This window comes from Rhyacophila brunnea, unplaced genomic scaffold (assembly GCF_057557595.1).
Source record: "Rhyacophila brunnea isolate RB1 unplaced genomic scaffold, BYU_Rbru_1.0 scaffold_12, whole genome shotgun sequence".
Taxonomy (NCBI): Eukaryota; Metazoa; Arthropoda; class Insecta; order Trichoptera; family Rhyacophilidae; genus Rhyacophila; species Rhyacophila brunnea.
Genome location: NW_028232774.1, coordinates 17,971,249 through 17,993,238, shown reverse-complemented (window position 1 = coordinate 17,993,238; position 21,990 = coordinate 17,971,249). Strand labels below are relative to the sequence as shown.

General features: G+C 36.6%; 1 protein-coding gene across 1 annotated transcript in view; it reads right to left on the bottom strand.

Moving 5' to 3' along the window:
* px (MAP7 domain-containing protein plexus) overlaps positions 1-21,990 on the bottom strand; it is a 140,604-nt gene that overhangs the window by 102,149 nt on the left and 16,465 nt on the right. Inside the window, exons 3-4 of the mRNA XM_085940085.1 lie at positions 8,855-9,921; positions 6,026-6,166 (exon numbers count right to left, since the gene is read on the bottom strand). Of these exons, the coding sequence (XP_085796211.1) occupies positions 6,026-6,166; positions 8,855-9,921 (1,208 nt within the window). The remainder of the gene's footprint in view (positions 1-6,025; positions 6,167-8,854; positions 9,922-21,990) is intronic.

The window sequence follows — 21,990 nt, the reverse complement described above, 5'->3', positions numbered from 1 at the left end:
TATAGGCTGACGCTTAAGCCGCTCAGGCATCGTAGGTGATTAGTGATATAAATATTTGTCTAAATTGAATTAATCACACCGATAATAATGCCCACAGTATGGACCTAATAGGTTGAGCAAGTGCCTAACATCCATTTCTCGTAAAAAAAAAAATATCTGTTAATACAACCTCTACTCATTGGAGGCCCATATGATCTCCTTAGGATCGGACATGGTAAAAAAAAATGCGATTGATGATTTCACAAGGGGTTGATAAATGTTATAATGGTCTCCCTACAGGCACCTCAAACCCTCCCAATCTGGGATCTGGGTCAGAAACACATTGAAAGAACAACATGTGATTTTTGACTAATGCTTGATCCAATCATCACAGCTTCAGAGATGAATGCATAAAAAAGTTCCAGTTGGTTGAGAATAAAATCTTTGACTTTGTCTATGAGAATGATATCTGGTGACGCCAATACAAGCATTATCGATTTGACACAGCGGATAATCAAGGTAACCAAGATCCAAAAAAGTAAAAATCCTGAGGTCACACTGTGTAGCAGCGCTCGATGTTTTCTTTTGTTAACATAAAAAAGTGTGCATAACAGGCAGTAATTAAATAATTAATAGTAATCTCTTGTATAAGAAATTATACTAAACCCGGGCCCGGTCTTAGGGCGATTGGGCCTCATGCTCTGAGAGACCTCGCACCCTGGGTCGACCCGGGCACCACAAAAAAACAATGAAACTACAAGAGAAAATTTTCAGTTGATTATAAAGCATTTAAATTCCGGCGCCTGCATGCAGTCGAACCACAGAATTCTGGGGGAAAATTGAATCTCATTATTCAAGAACGTCTTTCTAACATTTCAGGGCTACTGGCTATATAATAAAATATATATTATATATTTAGGCGAATAAAAGCGGCCACTCAACAATCAACCACTGGAAACAAAAATGTTCTTGGAAATTAGATATTGGTCCGGCAGAAGTTTGTTTTAATAATAGTTTCAAAAGTTTCACTGTTATTGATGAAAACTCATATATTGTATTGAAATCCTGCCTCCCTCTTTCACAAACAAACTCAACCATCTTTAAATGGCATATAGTATTTGTGTCCCATACCTATGGTCTGTGGCCTAGCATCAGCTGGGACAAGCCCTAGTGAACTTGACATACCTCATCACATCTATTGCGGAAATCTATTGTTTTTTATTTTTCTCTGTTCCACAAAAAATCGTTAATTATTAAGCAGACATAACTCATAATTTCTATTAATGATAAAGAAAAACTTTACAAAAAAACATGGGTATACAATATTGGCTAATTAATGTTGTAATTTTATGATTATTATAATTATTGTGTATACTTGACAATGAAAATATTGCAAGCAATCTAGTTAGTCATATCGATGACTCTGTGATTTTTTATGATGCTGTCATAAAAACTGCATATTACTGGAAATATGATCAAAAATGGCAGGTGTCATATGAGAACATTGTTTATTTCAATAACTATAAGTAGTAATGTCATTCAGAATTGCAAAATAAAAAATATAACATTAAATATAAATTACTTACCATATTATTTTTATCTCTTTTTAGGCAGAATTTTATATTGAAATATTTCTCATCAAAATATATAACATAGTTATCTGCAAAAATGGACTATATTTTCTAGAATAGTAGTTGTCCGTAGGTCGCGTGTTCGAATCCCACCCCTGGATCAAATTCAAATATTATCATCTTTATTTCAATATGTACATGTTTTGTGAGGAGCGGTTATTTATTGGACAAATTCAATAACCAAATGAAAACAAAGGTCCCAGAGGACGGTGGCTGACGAATTGACGTGAAATTGGGGGAACAAGAAGATGAGAAAACCATGGATGGAAGAGCTAGGGAAGGCCTCTATCGAGTAGAAAATCAACTTTGGTGCTGAAGAATGAGTGCATTATTTTGTTTTGTATATTACAACTTAGTTTGCTGCTGATGGACATAGATGAGGTCAGTAAATATTTACGTTATATTACCCATATGGGTTATTTATTTGGGTATATTAGAAGTTATCAAGGCCTACATGCAAAGGAGCATAACAATGTCAAAAATGCTATTTCGACACTGCTACCATCGTGAAAAAGTCAGCAAGCAGACTCTCCTCAGTTTGTTTCCGCGACACTCTTAAGTTTTTTCAGTCCACATAATCAGAGGATGACAACCCATAAAAACTATTGGTATTTATACGACTAGGAAGAATACTATGGGATTTTCACTGAAATAGACTCTCCGTGATTGTCATATGCTGAGGGGGTAGAGTCGAGCTGTGGGGACAGCTGGCTAACTGCTAATTCATTCAGTAAACAAAGAAAATTAATATTACAAAGAAAATGAACTTTGAGCATAAATAATTTGAAGAAAAAAAGCTGTCACATGACAGCTATACATATTTTTTTATAAAAAATAGGTATAAAAAGAAAAATTGAATTATTGGCAAGTAAATAATATTTGCTGATGCCTGAGATAAAATACAGCAAAAAATGGCTTAAAATTTAAATATGGTTAATAATTAATTGTAACTGAACAGGTTATGCCTGCATACAAACTTTTTGTATGCAAGGAAGTGCCCATTAGGCACAAATATTGCATTTCAAAATTTCATCAATATATTAAATATAATTCACGGTGTCATATTATTAGTAATATGTAACAGCTTTTATTTATATATTACATCCATGAATCATAAAGATGACGATAATATTTTTGAATCCCCACCATGGAGAAGTGGCAGAGTGCCTGTCACATGTCCATGTCCTGTCCATGGGCACAGGATCAAATCCTGCGTGGCACTTCACAAAGAAGGTTCGCTATCCGAATGAGAATGGCTGGAGCAACATTCGACTCAATGCGGAATGTCTGGGACCCATGACTGTACTCGGCTAAAACAGAATGCCAACTGTTCGATGCTTGCTTTATACTTGTTTTCTTGTTGCATTAAAAGTGAAGTCGACGTTAAATCTGGCACGGCTATGTGCTACAAATGCCGCAAGAGACTTTCAGCCTGGCCTGTCTGTTCTTGAAGCCAACCAGATTCCGAGATCCTGGAAGCTCGTTTAATACCATCCACAAAGTGTATATGGTGGAGTTACAAAATGGTAACGTGACTTTGAAAGACGCAAGAAGATTGGCGAGCAACAAGGATTCTCGGAGGCACCGTGTGGTGTCCATATGCTTCAACTAAAAATTAAGATGTTTCTGGGGAGGTAAAAGTGGCAAATATATATTTTACTAGTATTGCATGGGCACACACACACTTCCGAAAAAAATTCTGTAAATACTAGATATTTGTATGCCTTGAAATTTGAATCCAACTCACCCTCATATATAATTGTGCAGAATACGGCATGCTGTAACAATATTAATTTTCTAAAGCCGGGTACTCATTAGCGAGGCATAATTGTGACCGTTGCAGATACAGTAACTAGTATGGATGCCAAATAATTAGTTTGCAAGCCTAATAAATAATTATTTCACATCTAGAATTGCTTACAGTATCAGGAACGGTTAGTTACGACTCACTGATGAGTAACCGACTTAAGGCATACATCAACATCCTTCTTCCAAGTTGTGACTGAGACGTGGCTGATTACAGCACTTACCGCCAAAGCCATGGCCGTCTAGTGCGCGCGCACTAACCATTATAGTCAATCCAAATTAGGACGACATTTAACTAGAATAAACATGCTGTCCTACTTTGATATTTCACCCATGGTCAAAAACAATACCACATTGTATCTAAATTAACATTTGTAAATATGATGTGTTTTTATTTTATACTTGCAGTCAGTAGCGCACCCAGGGGGGGGGCCAGTGTGCCTTGGCCCCCCCCAAAATATGAAAATCATCAGAATGATTTTACATATTGAAATCGAAAGCCAATAAACTATACCTTGGGCTTAGACAAACAACACGGCAAAAAATTATTTGTAATTCTCCGGCACCCTTTTTAGTAATATTTCTTAGATTTTAATTTCTAATACAAAAATTTCGAAACACTAATGTCAGGTTTTTTTAGAAACCCGTTCCCTAATGAAATTCTCGGTGTCCACCCGAATTCCGGAGTGGTATTCCGGTGGTGGTGGTGGTCATGGCTGGGGAGGGTTGACAGGGGTCTAGCCTGGGGGCCCGGGCTGTGGGGGGCCCGGCGTGTCGGGTTGACCAGATAAGTGAGATAAACACATTTCATAAATTAGCTTTAATAGTAAAAAAAAGTCGCCTGCGGCGCTATTACACTTCATGACTATAAACATTTTAATTTATATAAATGTCCAATATATTTTCTGATTATTATGTGTCGGCAGCTCCATTATTAAAGTAGATGACGTACTGAAAATCGCCAATAATTCACTGTATAAGTACCCTTAATTTGAACTAAAACACAATTTGAAAAACGTTAATGTAGTGTTTCACACTGCCTTTAATCTAAGCGGTGGATAGGGGGCCCGTCAAATACCCTAGCCCAGTGGTCGGCAAACTCATTAGTCAATAGAGCCACATATCAACAGTACAACGATTGAGATTTCTTTTGAGAGCCAAATTTCTTAAACTTAAATTATATACGTAGGTAGTTTAGTTAAAGTCCTAATTAAATTATAGGTAGGTACACTGAATAAAACTGAATATCATACGTAATAATGATCTTATTTATTAATAAAAATTAAATTGTAAGTAAGGTATCCATAAAATTAAATCATGACAATGACTGACAAGCTCAATGTGAATAATGGCCTTGCACCTCCTTGTAAAGTTTGGGTAAGTCAGGTTCGTATGTTGTTGATTTAATTTTAAACACGATTCCAGGTTCTCATCAATAAATCGATTTCTCAATTTACTCTTGATTTCCTCTCTTGGAAATCTTTTTACTAACCACAAAACTTGCAATATTAACATTGTTGAAAGATTTTATTCAGTACCTAATTAAATACAGAACTTTATTTTTCTTGACTCTTCTCCTCAGCTGCTTTCTTCCTTGCATCATCGACAGAATATTTAGCGCAAAATTACGAGTTTTTAGTTGTAGTATCTCTCTAAATTTGAATGCGTCAATTTTTCCCGACACATAAATACAGGTCTGGAAGCCATTTAAGTTTTGAATAAACGGTCTATTCAACATTGTATTTACGGTTATCCTCTTCCATTTTCTTTGCTGCTTCTTTGTAGCCATGTCAAATATGACAGAGAGCATATGTGGCAGAGCCGCACTCAAGGGGCCAAAGAGCCGCAGTTTGCCGACCACTGCCCTAGCCTGAGGGCCCGTTTCAGGATGTGGGAGCCATGGTGTAGGTACACCGAGTGCAATAGACAAAAGACCGATAAACGAGATATAAGGCTGTGTTGTATTGAGTAGGTTGTGTATAATTTAAAGGCAATAATACTTTTTGTGTCCATTTTCAATTAATATGTTAGAACCTCAATATTAAAAAACCAAAAATCTGCAACATTCTGCAAAAAGAACGACTACACCCACTACGGTGGTGGTGTAAATCAAAGGAACATTTTTTTCGGTGGAATTCGGAATAAATATTGTATTGTTGTTTTAATTTAATAAAACGTATTTTTTTTTTTTAGTACTTATTCCACTTTTATTAAATAGATTAGGACCGGTTTCGTCCGCCTCTGAGGGACATTTTCAAGTAGTTGAAAATGTCCCTATGTATATCGCCATGTATTGTGAAAATATGTAAAAATATTTATATGAAGAAGAAAAAGAGCCTATGGGACTAATTTACATTCTCCACCTTGGGCCCCCCCCAATAATAATTCCTGGGTGCGCCACTGCTTGCAGTGTTTTCTAATACCTTCTGCATCAATAAAGAAAAAACAAGTTATTGAAGAACAGAGTCATGAATTGATTGTTAAACTAGGTAAGTGGTTGGCTGATTTATGGATGTTAATATAACATATATCAAGACAGGGACAGCGTGTTTGATTTAGCTAACTGACTTTTTATGACGGACAAACTATAGATGAGAGTATGAAATAACCTGAAAATTATGCCATTGCTGCAGGAGGTGATGCTGGCAGGCGACACAGGCCTGAATCAAACCCTGCGCGTCTTTGGGGCGAGACCGCGCCGGCCGAGGGTGTTGCTCGTTGAAGATCGGAAAATAGGGCTGGTTCTTTGCCTGAAAATCAAAACAATGGCATTTTATTTTTATATTTTTAAACAGATATTTGGTACTAAATATATAATTTACTTTATACCCAAAGTCCAGGGTCCCTAACCTTTTTTGAATCACTTTTATAATAGCCAAGTAACCCCCGATCCCCCACCACATTTGCACGATAAGGTATTTTAATATGATGACGAAAACATGTTATAAATAATAATAAAAGTAAATTTTAGATGTGAATTATCAATCTTCTGTCACATCATCTATGTTTACATGTAAATTTGCAATCATCACATTTTTATTCACTCTACTAGTGTCTGTTTACTGTCAAACATTAAACTTTTTGTAGTATCTGTGACTGTTTTTGTTGTGCGATATATTTGTTGCATTTTTATTAATTTTATACAGAAACTGTGTTCCCCCACTTTCAGCCGAAAACTGTGTTTTGGTAGATTTCCCAAATGATACATAAATACACATAGGTACATAAAATTCACCACAAGCCAATTAAATCAATGCATGTAAATGTAAAATTCCGACCGAAGGTCTATTTCCAATAATCTTGTTATTCAAACATTGAGACACCGATTAAAAATTAATTTAGCATCATAATTAAGTTTTTCTTCAATTAGTAGTTGAGAACCTCCAAGAAAACACGTTACGACTACCTGGGAGTCACGGTACCAAGAGTTGGGAACCGGAGGACTGTTAGAATGTTGCAAAAATTTGAATTTGAAACAACTGAACAGTGTAATATTAGCAGCAATAGAATGTATCAATGTCAACTAAAAAATATTTAATTCTAAACGTACATGAAATTATACAGAATATTTGAAAAACTGTAGAATACTTTAGAAAAGAATCACATTATGATATACTCTTTCACTGCTAAAGACACGCCTGGCGTGTACAGCATCAAGTTTCACAGACTAAATCAAATTGATTATGACAATACCAGTCCTCTCTTCGTATCTGCATGCCATTGGCATAAAACAATAATAACCGAATATATACTATCTGGCACAAGCTTTCCTTCTACTTGCAATGGGATTATACACAATATGCTTGTGATATGCAAGGTACCACAGCTATTGGCAGCGGTCTATTCATTCTTAACCCAATGCTTACGGGCCCTTTTAATTAATTTTGTAATTAACGTGTTAATTTGCATTTGAAAAGCAATTAGCAAAAACACAATTTTGTGCGGCCCGTAAGCATTGGGTTAACTGAGATTACACATAATTACTTATATGTACCTAGCAATGTTTCAACAATGCATGATAAATCATAATATATGAAAAACTTCATACTTTACGAGTAATAACATAAAATTAATTCCCATGTCATAAATCACAAACCAAATCAATCATGTTATCCAGCAGTCATTGACTTTTTGACATTATTTAGACTGGCTTCATTTGAAAATAGTTTATTTTTATGACCAACACAATAAATATTTACAACCCCCAGAGAAATTCTTACATAATTAATATTGTCATACTATTGTCTTTGGTGGCGAATTTGTATTGTATGACAACATCTCTTTGGCTACGTGTTAATACTGTGAACTAACATGCTCCGCCCATTTTTACCCGGAATCCCATTATAAACTAAGAAGCTCCTCCCATTTAGTAGACAGCAGCGCCTAGAAGCTTAGCCAAGAAGATGTTGTCGTACAATAACAGTGGTTATTTGCGCTACGAAATATAAAAAATATGAAATAATGCATTTATAATATTTGACATCTTCATGGTAATGATGTCTCATATATATTATTTATTCGAATTCAATCGTTGCAATAAAACTTTATTCAAAAAATTCTCCTCCATGTCCTTATTTATGAAAATATTTTGATAAATTTTTTATGCGCCACGATCTGCAAAGCATGATCTCTAAAACGCGGTCTGATTCATGATGCTATGCCATAAGCTAGGTTAGTTAATAATAATTTTAGAGAATAAACAGGGCAAACTGGGTACTCCTGCTATTTTCGCTAAAAAGCATTGAAATTCATCAATATTGACTTTTAGGGCATGTTTTTACCTTATATTCATAAAAATAAATAACATACCCAATATGATTATTTGGAAACTATAGATTGCTTTATTAAACTACAATTGACACTATGGCTTCACTAATTTTTCGAGACGTTTCACTTTAAGAGAAAAATCTGGTATTCACAAAGATAAAAACACCAGATTTTACTGGAATATTTCCAGTATCAGACGGATAAGGGTCAATCTTTGATTAATGATAAAATGTACAGAAAATACAATTCCACGAAATGGTATAGTCACAAGGAAAAATATATTTCAGTTCATTTTGATTATTATTAAATAACTAGGTAGCATATTATTCTGCCACAATCATATTAGCACATAGATAAAAATACATTAAGGTAAATTGAACACTGAATAATATTAACTAATGGAATATACAATAAAACTGAGAATAAGATCTCGTATGATCTAAGTATGCGGTGGTTTGATGGCCTAGAATGAGACTTGTCAGCACTAGGATTAATTGACTGCAGAAGGGGAGTGTAGTACCTGGCAGAGTGAGGCGGACAAGGTCCACCCTTTGCTGTAGTGCCAGAGAGGAAGAAGAAGTTATGTATGTAGTTAAAACAAATGTTATGTGGGCTCAACAGTTCAGGTATTACGAACGTCACAGTAATATTATAAGAACAGGTAATCTCACCTGAATCCCTTTCCCGCTCAAATCCTTGGGCTCCTTGGTGTTCAGGTTGCAGAGTGACCCCCGTTTGTACTCGTCTCCGCAAACGTAGCACACTTCCGTCACGGAATTCTTATCAGGCATGGACAGATCGAGGATGTCCCTGTCCGAGCTGGAGTTTGAATTCCCCGAGTAAACGGAGTGAGAGCTCTTCGCGGAATCCAGATAGCCAGACGGCTCCGACAAGCTGGAGTGCTGCGATCCTAAAGATATAACGTTAGTTTCCTTTGGTATATTCCTCAGGTCTAAAACTCCGTCTACCGGCGATTCACGATTCGACACCGCGACAGACGGGAGCAGGTGAGATTTGACAGGCGCCGAGTGGTGAGTTTTCTCTTCAGATTTGATCTGGTGCCCCGTCCGGTACTTAGCTGTCCTATCGTAAGCCTGCTGTTTTTTGATGGCATCTCCCAAATTGGACGCTTCAATGGGGTGCGGTTGCATCTTATTGTGCGCATGCTGCTGGTGATGCGCCCCGCTTCTCTCGTAGCGTTCTCTCGAGTTGTGCTGGACTCCGGTGGGGATCTGATTGTTATACTTAGGACTAGCGGCATAAGCGTCATGGTGCAAAACTCTAGACTCGGCCGAATTGATATTTGATTTAAGATTAATCTCCTGCGCCGCCGCCGCGTTTAATTCACTGACCGTTTTCACTTTCGTCGGATAGTGGTGTGGCACAGTTGCGAAATTTAACTGGTGTTCGTAAGGAGAGCCGGTGATCTTAAGATCCTGGTACGGTTTCGCCAGGGGGGTGTAGTGGTATTCCACCTTAGGGGGCAGGGTGTTGTTGTCTTTGTGGGTGGGGTTTCCTCGTCGGGCGATGTCCTGGTGGTATCGAACGGCCGCGTCATAGTGTCTATTGGGGTCGGGCGGCGGTCTCTGGGTGGGAGTCGGGGGATTCTGTCGGTGTGGGGAGGGGGCGGCGGGTAAAGGGGAGGGTGTCTGCTGCCCTTGAACGGGCTGCTGTTGCTCGGAGGAAGTCAACCCCAGCATCTGAGCGGCATATTCCCCTTGGAAGGACATGTCCGCACCTGAAAGAGACAATTTCCAAGATGAGCAATTGAGTTCAATTAAGTTAGGTATACACACTAGCTTAATATAATGTCATCTCTCATTCAGAGACTTCCACTAATAACTATTCATTAGGACTCACACCTACTATAAACCTAATCTGTACTTTCGTGCGGTACACGACGTTTTAAGTGACACTTGACGTTTTCAGTGACAAAGGGTAGAGGTTGGCTGTGGAGGTCCCATATGTCAGTCATACTTATTTGTTTCATTTAACTAAGAATAGGAATAAATTATTGCAGATGGTTTTTAAAATTCTATTAAACCCTGGCCAACCAAACCATTAAAAATATTCTTCTATCTATAAAATATCTAAATCTAAGCTATTAAATAATTAAATCATACATAATTTTAGATATTTTATAAATGAATATTTTTAATCTAGTATTGGTAGGTTTAGGCAGGCTTTAATCGAATTTTAAAAACCATCTGCAATTTGTATTCACAGGTCAATGAAAACAAATAAGTATGACTGACAAAGTTTAGTGTGCAATATTTATGTCGAATCTCCACAACCTACCTTCACTCTTTGCCACTGCATAATTATAAATAACTATAATCTTTACACTTAGCCTCATCTTGTGCTATATGTAACGTGCACCGATCATATCAAGGTGCCAGTGGCCATACAGCAGAGCAGAGACATACTCGCCGCTTGATCGGTGTGCCGCATGTTCAAATCTCGAGTCAAATTTATGTTGTTTTTTTAAACAGTACTTCCGAGCATGGCCCCAAGGGGGAGGGGGACTGACAGGGCTCTAGCCTGGGGGCCCGGAGTGACGGGTCGACCACTTAAGTGAGATAAACACACACCACAAATTTGCTCTAATGTCTAATAGAAGGAAAAAAGGTCACCCGTGGTGCAATTTTACTTAAGGAATACTAACATTTCAAAACATGTGCCTGTCCAATGCAATTTTGATGTGATATGATAATTGACGCGTGTAGTGTTTACTGACTAATAAAATGGCTATTTATCCAATATGGTAGAGGGTCGCATATTACTTAGCGACCACAAAAGGGGGCCGCGATCAGTGCTTCAATGTGGACAACTCAATAATTCAAGTAGATTTATTTGAAAATACAAAAAAACGCTAACAATACACAGAATACCCTTACATTACGGGATACCAATTGGGGAATACTATATTACTGTAGAAAATCACACTTCACTTATCCTTAGCGATGGGTAGGGGGTCCGCCAAACATTCTGGCCTAGGGGATAACAACCAATCCTTGTGAAAAATCTGTCAAAATACCTACACCGTAGCAACCCCAAATTCATGGCTTTCCTCCGTATTACAACACAATCACTGCTGACCTGCTAATTAATATTTAATTATCACATTTAAATATCATGTTAATTATATATAATGGCCAGTCGCGGTGTCAGCACTAAATGAGTTAATATAAATTGAGGAACTCGAAAATTCTAAGGATAATGAATAAGAAAAAGAACACATAAATCAAAACGAGCCAGCCAACAAAATTAGTCATTAGTCAAATCAAATCATACAGAACGAGAAGTATAAATCCCCTTTAGCGTTCCCCCTTATAAAAAATTTTCCTATAGCGTTTGCGGCAGTTCCCCCTATGCCCAAAACCATGCTATTTGGCAGGAAAAAACGTTAGATTTTGTGAAAATTAAATCTCAATACCTTTTTTGGCTAGCGAAAAAAAGTGCAAATAAAATTACACCACATTTTCCCATAAGCACATTTAAAAATTGACAAAAAATAATTAATTAATCCAACAATCTATAAGTAATAATTACGTAATACCAGAGTGGAATCCTCGATAATCGTCAATGCGATGTCACATGCCTAAGCACACATTAAATTATAATACCTGATACCATTATATTACTATAACACCAAGAATGCTCATATTGTTTTATTTCTCAAGTACCGACCTACCTTCAATAAAAATTTGAATAAATTAACTAAATATCTAGCTTATTTTCTGTACATTTAAAGCTGTCGAAGGTATCAAAAAAACACTAATGAAAATTCCATAAGCTAGATGCATTTTATGCAAGCTGATCTGACAAGAAAAACGCTAAGTTGGCAATGCTGATTGCAGACAATGTTGAGATAACTACATTGAGTTATTATCATAAAACAATAATTGATCATGATTAAATAAATACACGCATGCTATATGATGACGCTTTTTTTCAAACGAATATAAGTACTTAATTAGCTTTAAAAAAATTCAAGTGTTGCATTAAAAGCTTGCTGATCCCGGGTGTAATGAAAAGATTCAGTAATCTAGCTATGAAGAACGTCTCACCAGATTTCTGGAGCATTTTCTTGCTGCTGACTGCGTGCAGGAACAATTGCAACAAGGCAAAATACCGCTAAACCCGCTCGAAGCTTGGGGGAGACCTAATTCAGCAGTGACCCACTTACGAGCAACTTACTGCCGATAAGCAAGATTTATTATTTAAGGTGACGCATCAGTGAAACGCCAAATAATTTTCAACTGTACGCGCGACGAAATTTTGTACTCGCTTCGCATTCATTGAGAGAACGTCGAGTCAGACATACGTCACTTTGCTGCGTGATGGCGACGGGCCAATTAATTCTAAAATCGTGTAAATATGACTAAAAACGTTACCCATTTACTTTAAAAGTAAAACATGTCAATGAATATATTATTATTGTTACTAATAGAATAATAAACAGAACATAAAATGGACGTATGTTGGATTTATATGAGAAATAATATTTCGTTTGACAGGCGTCTTTTGCACCCGCGACCCGCAATCCGCACATCGCCTAGCAACGATCTTTTTAGACCGTGCCTCAACTAATGCATGGCCTTAACCTCTATCGGAAACTGTCACATTTAACACCCCATATGTGATAATTTTGGTGAAAATTAGTATTAATTGAAACTGCTATAATTTGTAATAATATTTCGAATGAAAACACTAATTTACTCTCACGCAGCGGCATCCATAATCATGCAAACCTCATTATTCACACACTACAGAATATGTGCAAGCCAAAGTGTCGAAAATTATATGTAGGTAGGTACATACTAGGGTTGGCAGTCCTTAAATCCCCCTACATGATTTCTTAACCCCGAAATCCCCTAATTTAAAATGTAATATAAACAATATTTGTTTTATTACGTACCTAATCTAACTATAAATCTGCTTTGAAAAAATATGAGGTGCCCGCCGCCCTATCGATATTCTAAAATGCGCTTTAGGGTACAAAAAGGTTGGGACCCCCTGAACAAAGTCTTTGTTAGCATGCCATAACTGTTTTTTTCTCTCTAATCCCCATAGTCCTGGGATTAACGATTCTGTATAGGAGTTCAATCTACTACCCATAATTCACACCCCAGTGGGCAGAATGAAGGGTGCATAGTCTCGAACATTTCAATGAATATGTATATAGGTCTGGCAAGCTTAGTTATGAGAAGCTCTGTCACAGATGACCCGGAGGTCACGGGGTGTCCGCGGGTGACCAGCGGCGACCTCAACACGACCGGGCGTGACTCTCTTATCGCAATACTTTATATTTTAATCAACGGTTTTTTGTTATTATATTTTGATATCGATTGTCTCGTCTATTATAAATTTGTAAATACACAATGGCCCAAGGCGCCAGTCTTGAAATGAGATGAAAATATAGGTAGGTATGATACTCGTATTATATTACTGATACTTGAGCTGGAAACATAATAGGGACGAAGAGCGATAAATTAGTGAACATATACTCGGTGAACAACGAAGTATAGGTAAATTGAAGTCTGCAATTAAACTTCGATAATTAACATACTTAGTGTGAAATGTCCAAAAGTTGCCACCCCCGGTACCATGAATAAACAGATCGTGATAAGACAGAACTATGAAAATTCAGAAGTGGAAAAATATAATATTTAATATTTAAATTGTTGTATTGTCCACAATACGCCGTAAAAATCAATGTCATGCCTCAAGTGTAGTTGATGTGGCCATCGTTCAATTTGACATTCGCCCTCGGACCACTTCGACGCCGTTACGCGGTGACTCTACCCTTTACCGTTTACTATAATCTCGCACAGCCGATCTCTACAATAGAGACTTGTTATTAAAGACCTCGCCTCATTCCCAACGGCCTGTAAATCTTCCTCCACCTTACAGGATTTTCCAGCTTATGGTATTGTCTTTTTGTCATGCAATATTTTAATCAATAATAGATATGGATGAAAAAGCATATGAAATGATATAGTACTTGAAAATGCCATATTTATTAAATTTCAGTTTTTAGTACATACAGCTAAATTTTGGCCTTTGTCCCCATAGGCCACAGTGGAGTAGTTGGTGGAGCGCCCTTGCTTAATTCACGGTAGGGCGAATGTCTAATAACCTTTTTGTCATAAAAAAACTGTTCATAATAATCTCCAGTGGAGGCTCACAGCTTAATAGCGAAAATGGTAACATTGTACATTAAACTTTTTTACCATACAGTCAACACGACCAGGATATTGCCACTTTGCCAGCCTCAGGCAACTCTTAGCGATGGTGCCCACAGAACGCGTCGAGCGGGCGAAGTCGGCGTATTCATAACCATAATCACACGTCTCTCGCCGCGCATTACCCTTCACCTATGTAATAAGCGGCCCAAGCAGCACAAAACAATTATTTTTACAGCGTCTCTCATAACAAAGCAATAAAAATATTATATTATTTCGGGGCTTGTAATAAATATTTACGACGACATTATTCAACCAGCGAAATATAATGACACGGAATAAAATAAAACAATGGGTTCTCTGTTATTAAATAATTGCTTTTGGCCCGTCGATCGACGACGCCTCAAGCAGCGTAATTTTGGTAGCCGTGTTCAATGAATGGACTTCTTTGTATTTTCATTAAATCGTATCGCCGAGAAGCGCAGAAGAGAAGGCGGCGCGCAAGGCATCGTTAAGTCCAGTGGGCGCTGGCGTATTTGATTACGTTGTATTTTTGATGATTTACGGCGCCACTTGTAGAAATTTTGCGCGAGCGCCGCACTCGCTGCGTCAATGGGCTTTATGCCTTACAGTTGCAATACTACTATTAACAACTCACAATATTGGCGACTGTCATAATGTTTAATGTTGCTTCGACAAAACTGAAAAAAGTACGACACGAATATGATGTCAACGAATAATCACCATCATCATATTATGAGATTTATATTACATTCATGCATCGCCTATGGCGTGTGACGTCACTTTCGCGCCATATTTTTTCACCACTGAACTATGTATATCTGTTTAGTTATATTTTTCCGTAACAAGTAGGTATGCATGAACGCGGGAACCCTACATACGGATGTCAATATAGCAGTACAAATTAAAAGTTGATTGGCCCTGCCAGGCCCACCCCAATAGACTCAGCTGCCCCTGCGCGAAATCACAAAAAATCCTCCCTCATCACCCTTAAAAAGATTTAATATACATATACCTATACTTGTATATTCCATAAAAATACGATTTGTTAGAACATTTTTTCACTGTATTTCAGTAAGATCGTAAAACATTCCTTTATCTCGATATAAGTAGGTACATGAAAGTCCTGAAACCTTTTAATTTGTAATGTGTGTGGAATATCATATTTACCACAAATTACTCAAGACGAAAACTGACGTCACACTACTATGTCATTTCTACCACAATTGTATGATATTCTTGTTGATTTTGAAAGTGATTGGCTAAAAATACAAATCTGTAAAGGATGGCTGTCAACAGCATTTGAAATTGTTAATACGGATCATTAAATGAAAAAAAAACGGATCTTCTGGCGGCCCCCTAAATTCTGCAGTACAATTTGCATTTAAGGCTGAAGACGGAGCTGCACACCACAACTAAAATGAGATAAATAATACATATTATATTTTCTTTTTCGCACACTATAGTGTGTGGTTCTGGTCATGTTTATCAATGAGTATCTAAACGTACATGACAAAAAAGATCATGGCTTAAGTGTACCTTGGTCATGAATACACGCCGTAGAGGCTACCTTACCTACCCCTAATATAATATATTATACTACATGTATGTAAAACGAATCAACCATACGTGTAGGTTTGAGGCTCTATCGGTCTATATAATCTGAACAGTGAAAGAGGTAACTTTTTTCTCAACAAATTGTAAAACCGATGGACAAGAAAACTGACAATCGTGTAGTGTATTATTGCTATTGTACACACAATGTCGTTTGTATGCGTAAATATGATGCGTTAAGTAACCACACCGTATATGCCAAGTAAATTTAACATAATCTCTATCTACATAATATTTAGCGATACACAGTGTTTCGCCCAATAGTAAACATAGTGTATAGCTAACATAATAATATTATAGCAACAAAATAAAACACAATATTATGTAGTACTAGTTCCACTTATTTTAATATTAGTCAGGACCGGTTTCATCCCCTTCAAAGGGGCATTATCAACTTTTAACATACAAATTTTAAAAAGCAAAATTATTTTGGAAATATGAATAATAATTAAAGAAAATCTCAAGAAATTCTGTTAAAAAATAAATCAAATAAATTTACTTAGTTTATCAGAAAACATTAATATAAACAATCACATTTGGGGACACAACAAGTGGAACAAGTACTGCATATTGTGTTTTCTTTTATTAATAGAATGGATTTCCACCAAGAATTGACAGTTAACACTATAAAAGAAAATAATATTCTTGTCTAAGTTCCAATACAAATGATAGTTATTTAATCAAAAATGGCTCATTTAGGTATACATACAATGTTTACACTTGGAAAAGTCGAGTAGGTACCTATCGAAATGTGCGTTATCCAAGGAGTGACCATGGAATAATAGCCTTGTATAATTAGGTAGGTATTTTCTAGAACAATTTTCAGGTGAAATAAATTCTCCAATAATTGCCATTAATTTAATCAGCGTAAAATACCTTTACAACCAAAAACTAACTATCAAAGTTCCTAACACGTTTTCCCGAACGGATACGAACATTGTGTGGGAGGATTGTTGGTTCTTATCTAACATTGTGAGTTAGCCTGGTCGCACATACAAACTCGTATCGACTGCAACACTTCGAATTTGTTGATGTGATTTAGTTGTCATTCACAACACAAATGTAACTGCATACAGCCTCGGTACGACGTTTTTGGTAGGAAAAAAAAATCTACTTGCCGCATGTAACAAATTTTACTCGACATGGGCCGCAGGTAGAGTAGCAAAATTTTGCGTCGCAGCTTTGCATTTTTTATTCGTTTCGGCCAATCAAGTGACGTCCCTGTCTCGCCTGTGCGCGCAGAAGAGAATTGCAACATCCCCGGCAGTTTTAATTCAATGCACATGTTCTAGTCGAGATTATTTTGTATGTGCGAGCGGGCTTACACAGTATACTGCCCATTATCGAATAATAACTGGCACTATATGTATAGTGGTAATATCTGTTATATCCGGAATATATGGAGGCGCGCACACAAGCGCGACATTAATTCAAAATTACAATTTGAATAATTTCAATAAATTATTGTGGATACTAAAATCATTCATAATATCACAGTAAGCGTGCCTTTCATATTACTACAAAAAGGCAGAATCTTATCGTGAACTGAACGTCAATTATATCTGCATATAACGCATTGTCCATATTTTGTGCATCCTGTTTGTCGAGAACGTCGAAAGCCTTGGAATACTCAAAATTTCTGGAGAGTGTGCGAGTTAAAAAAAAAAGGGGTAGGTGACGTGCCTCAATGAAGTGGAATGAGCAATTAAAAGACAAGGAAAACCATTTGCATCCCTAAAAAGGCTGACATAACACGTAATAATCCAACCAGTTACCAGACGATCCGATTTCGTTAAGGCCATATTCCATTGGCAGACGCACAGACCCAACCCGATCCAACGATCGACGCCAACCAATGTCGCTAGCTATTTGCAATTACACGCAACGATTCAATCTCGTTGGTCCTTGATTTGATTGGTTAAAATAATACTAGTGTTGCTATTATTAAAAATATAGGTTGAGTGAAAACTAGATATTTCTTAGATTGGTGGCTACACTGAACGCATTCCCGCGCAATTTTACGTCAACAAAACTGAGCTGTCAGCTGTCATACCTAGCGAGCATCAGATCTGTTAAAATTTATGCGGCCGTTTGACATTTATAGAAAGTTTGTATACTTATTGTTAATTTACATCATGAATAACTGGGCGAGCTTGAATCTCCAAAACCAATTGAGTAATTCGAATATCGAAATCGAATAATCCAAAGACTAATTTATTGTAGCAAGTATGGCTATATTTCAACTCGCCGTAAACGAAAACACTGGGTCAAAAGTTGGCTAACTGAAGAACAGCGTGATCGCCATTGAATATGGCGGATTTTTTTACGTTCCACACTATATCTTTGGCGTGTATTTATTCGACGAGGACTGTGTCCTCGGTGATACTCCATATATATTTTTTAAGTTTTCGTCATCTTGTAGTTGTTCAGTTGAAATTGACCAGTAGAATGAAAATTGAAATGAACGACCGTTTGCATGACTCAGGCGCATATTCGGCTATTTTCGTACGCTTTCGGCAATCTTCGCTTGATAATGAAAGGATCGCACGACGGATAATAGAAAATTTTCCACTTTCGACCCGATCGCTCACGATCCTTGAAAACCATAGAGAATAGAGTTTGACAGTCGTGGCAGACGATCGGGCCAGACGCAATCTGCCAATGGAATATGGGCTTTAGGCGTTGGGCGCAATCTGGTTGGTATAGGGGCGTCTGTTGGTGTGTCGATTGACAGAGTTCTGTCGGGTGATGTTGGGTTACGTTGACTGACCGAGTAATACAACAGTTAGTCGGGCTTAAACATCATTGCATATTATATTATACACACTATAATATTTCGCCGTGTACACCATTTTATGCCCACAATTTTATTTTCCTAATATTAATAATAGCTGACACCGCTGCTAGCCCACGGCTTTCAAAACTGTTGGTCCTTCGGCAAAATATGAGGCTTGGACATACGCGTTTTGTTCAGAAATGTTCAGGAAGCAATAGCTTAAAAAACACGAAACGTCTATAGGCTACACCCGATTCAGTTGAGCTCACCATAGACAAACTGATTAACATAATACACTATATTATAATATGGGGTCAACTAAATCGGAACGTCTATAAAGCGCTTAAAATGTGGACAGCTGTTCTATGTTCAAAATGCAACATACATGTATAAGCATATTATCAACAAAATTACTTTCAGACATTCAATCAACATACGGGGCGCTATAATCTTCCTCCCACACACAATGTCGACTTGATCGTAATTGCAATTAAATAGGTAAGTAACATGTGTTTTTTAACTAAATTGCATGGACAAAATTAATGACCTGTAATTGCTTTGATTTTGTTATGTGTGATCTCGATAAAGTAGTATTTTCATTCATAATAAATTGCAGGTATTTAAACCACCGAAGCGAACCCTTTTAACTTTTAATAAGTAGACGTGGAAAACCATTCGTATATCCAAAAGGTAGATAATATTATGTAAATAATTAATTTATAGCATAACAAATTCGGAACACTCTGTATCAGTCGAAATTCGGCCAATCGCGAGTAATAAAAATAGATTCTCGAGACGCGAACTCGACCGAGTGGGGTGCGACCCCGGACTATCGCGGGTTGGCGAGCGATATCTTTTACGAGGCGATCGCTTGACCCGCGGGTCCGCCACCTCCGACCCCACCGCGACGCACTTCATTGCGGATACCCGAGCATTGGCGCTTTTTTGCAATTAATTATATTATTTATTATTATCAAAAACGATACAAATAATAATAATGATTGTTGTGAGAGTGCATCGCCGATAACCCCGTGTGATTTGATTACTGTTATATTTTATTATTTGGTATGTTTAGAAACAATAAATAATATAAATCATGGCAGGGATATTTAACATTGCATCGTTTCAAGTGATTGGATGTAAACAAACTATTCAACTTACTCTATAATATACAGTTGTCATTACTCATTATGAATGGAAGAACGGCATCGATATTAACTATCAATATAGTATACGAATAAAAATATCGATTCTATAGTAACCAAGTATCAATACCGGTCATACGGAAACTACTTAAATTCATACAATACAATATTATTTGGGGAAGAATATAGTTTTGCTAATATCGCTATAAATGTTACAAATTTTATTTAATTATCCAGGTATGTACCTACAGTAGACTCCCGATTATCCAGGCGGTGAGGTGAGGCGGCACGGATAAACTAAAAACACGGGTAATCCGAACTATGCTTAAAATACTACATATGTATTATAATTATACATTCAGAAAATTATTTTAAATTTTAACATTATTTATTAAAAAATCTATGATTTTGGTTTGTTTGCAGGAATCTTTTAATGATTTTCTAATATCAGTTCCAATTGCCCTAAGAGCTATTTATTATAATATAGTTATATTCGAATTCCCATTGGTCGATGTACTCGTACTCCAATAAAGTGTCAACATAACTCAGTGCCGTGTTGTGTTGTGCGTCACTCATTATTTGAAATCCTGGATCACATGAATCATATTCTAACCACTCCTCAATATTTTCTCTATCAACATTTTCAACGCCATGTAAATTCGCCATTAGCTCACATATTATTTCAGATACTATTTCACTTGTCTCAGGTTCGATAGAATCCAAAAAATCAATTTCTACATTTGGCAGAATTTTCCTCCACGCTCGAACGAGTGTTATTGGCTTCATTTTGTACAAAGATTGAGTTACCCCATGTATCGCATCCAGTGTCGTCACTTTTTTCCAGATTTTAATCAAATCGTCATCTTCGTTACGAAGACAATAAGGTCATTACGGTAATATCGTTTCATTGATGAGATCACCCCTTGAACTTAAGGTTGAATTAAAGATGTAACATTAGGTGGTAAAAATTTTGCAACCATAAGGCCGTCGTTCGTTTTCAATATACTTTTATTTGGATGAGAAGGAGCATTATCAAATAACAGCACTACTTTCTGTGGCAACCCCTTACCTATAAACCCCTATTTAGTTTTGAACCAATCTCCCTATCCATCCATGCTCCTTTCTGGTTGTAATAATCAACAGGAAGATTTCTTACTGCACGCACACTAATATGACGAGCTTCATGTTTACGAAAGCGAGCGATTTTTTTTTGTTTAAATTCATTCACGGATAGCCCGCAAACCGGATAATACGCACACGTATAATCGGAAGCTTACTGTACATTGTATTAAATCGTATCTGATTGTGAATTATCTTCGAAACGATTTTTTAAACAGATAAATTAAAATTTTCGCGGTAAGAAAACAATTTTTTTATTACACAATGTCAATGAATTTCGAACCCGGACAAGAATATTGAAAAAAAAACCTATTAACTACCTACTCAATTATTGTAGTGGATTTTTTTAGTATCAAGGTTAACTGGATTGATGAAATATTACGATTCAGCGTAATTACGTGGCCGCGAAGAACAATGAACCGAGAAGACTGAAGAGAACTTGAGGAGGTCTTCATACAACAGTAAATTGAAACAGGATTATGATGGTGATGGTGAACGATATGACAAAACAAACCGCTAGCTACTCAATTTTATGTATTGTTTAAAAAAAATATAGTCACTAATAAAATTAAAGTTTCATTACTATGCGGAAAACAGATTGACAGACCCTGAATTTCATAAGAACAACAAAAATACAGTATACTTACAATATTGATATTATATCTCCAACACAAAACGCTGAAAATAGCACATAATAAGCACTGCAAGTAAATGCATTATTGATAAGGACAAACAGTAAATCACAAACGTATATATGCATATGACATACCTTATATTATTTATTATAGTTAAGTACATTAACGTCAATATAAACATTATTGATTTGATTTACTATCATCAGTCACGATGATGACGAAGAGATCAGTGCACATAAATCACTGTTTGTCAATCGGTAAAACGAAATATTCTTTTAAAATTTTAAATAATAATATAATGATGAATAT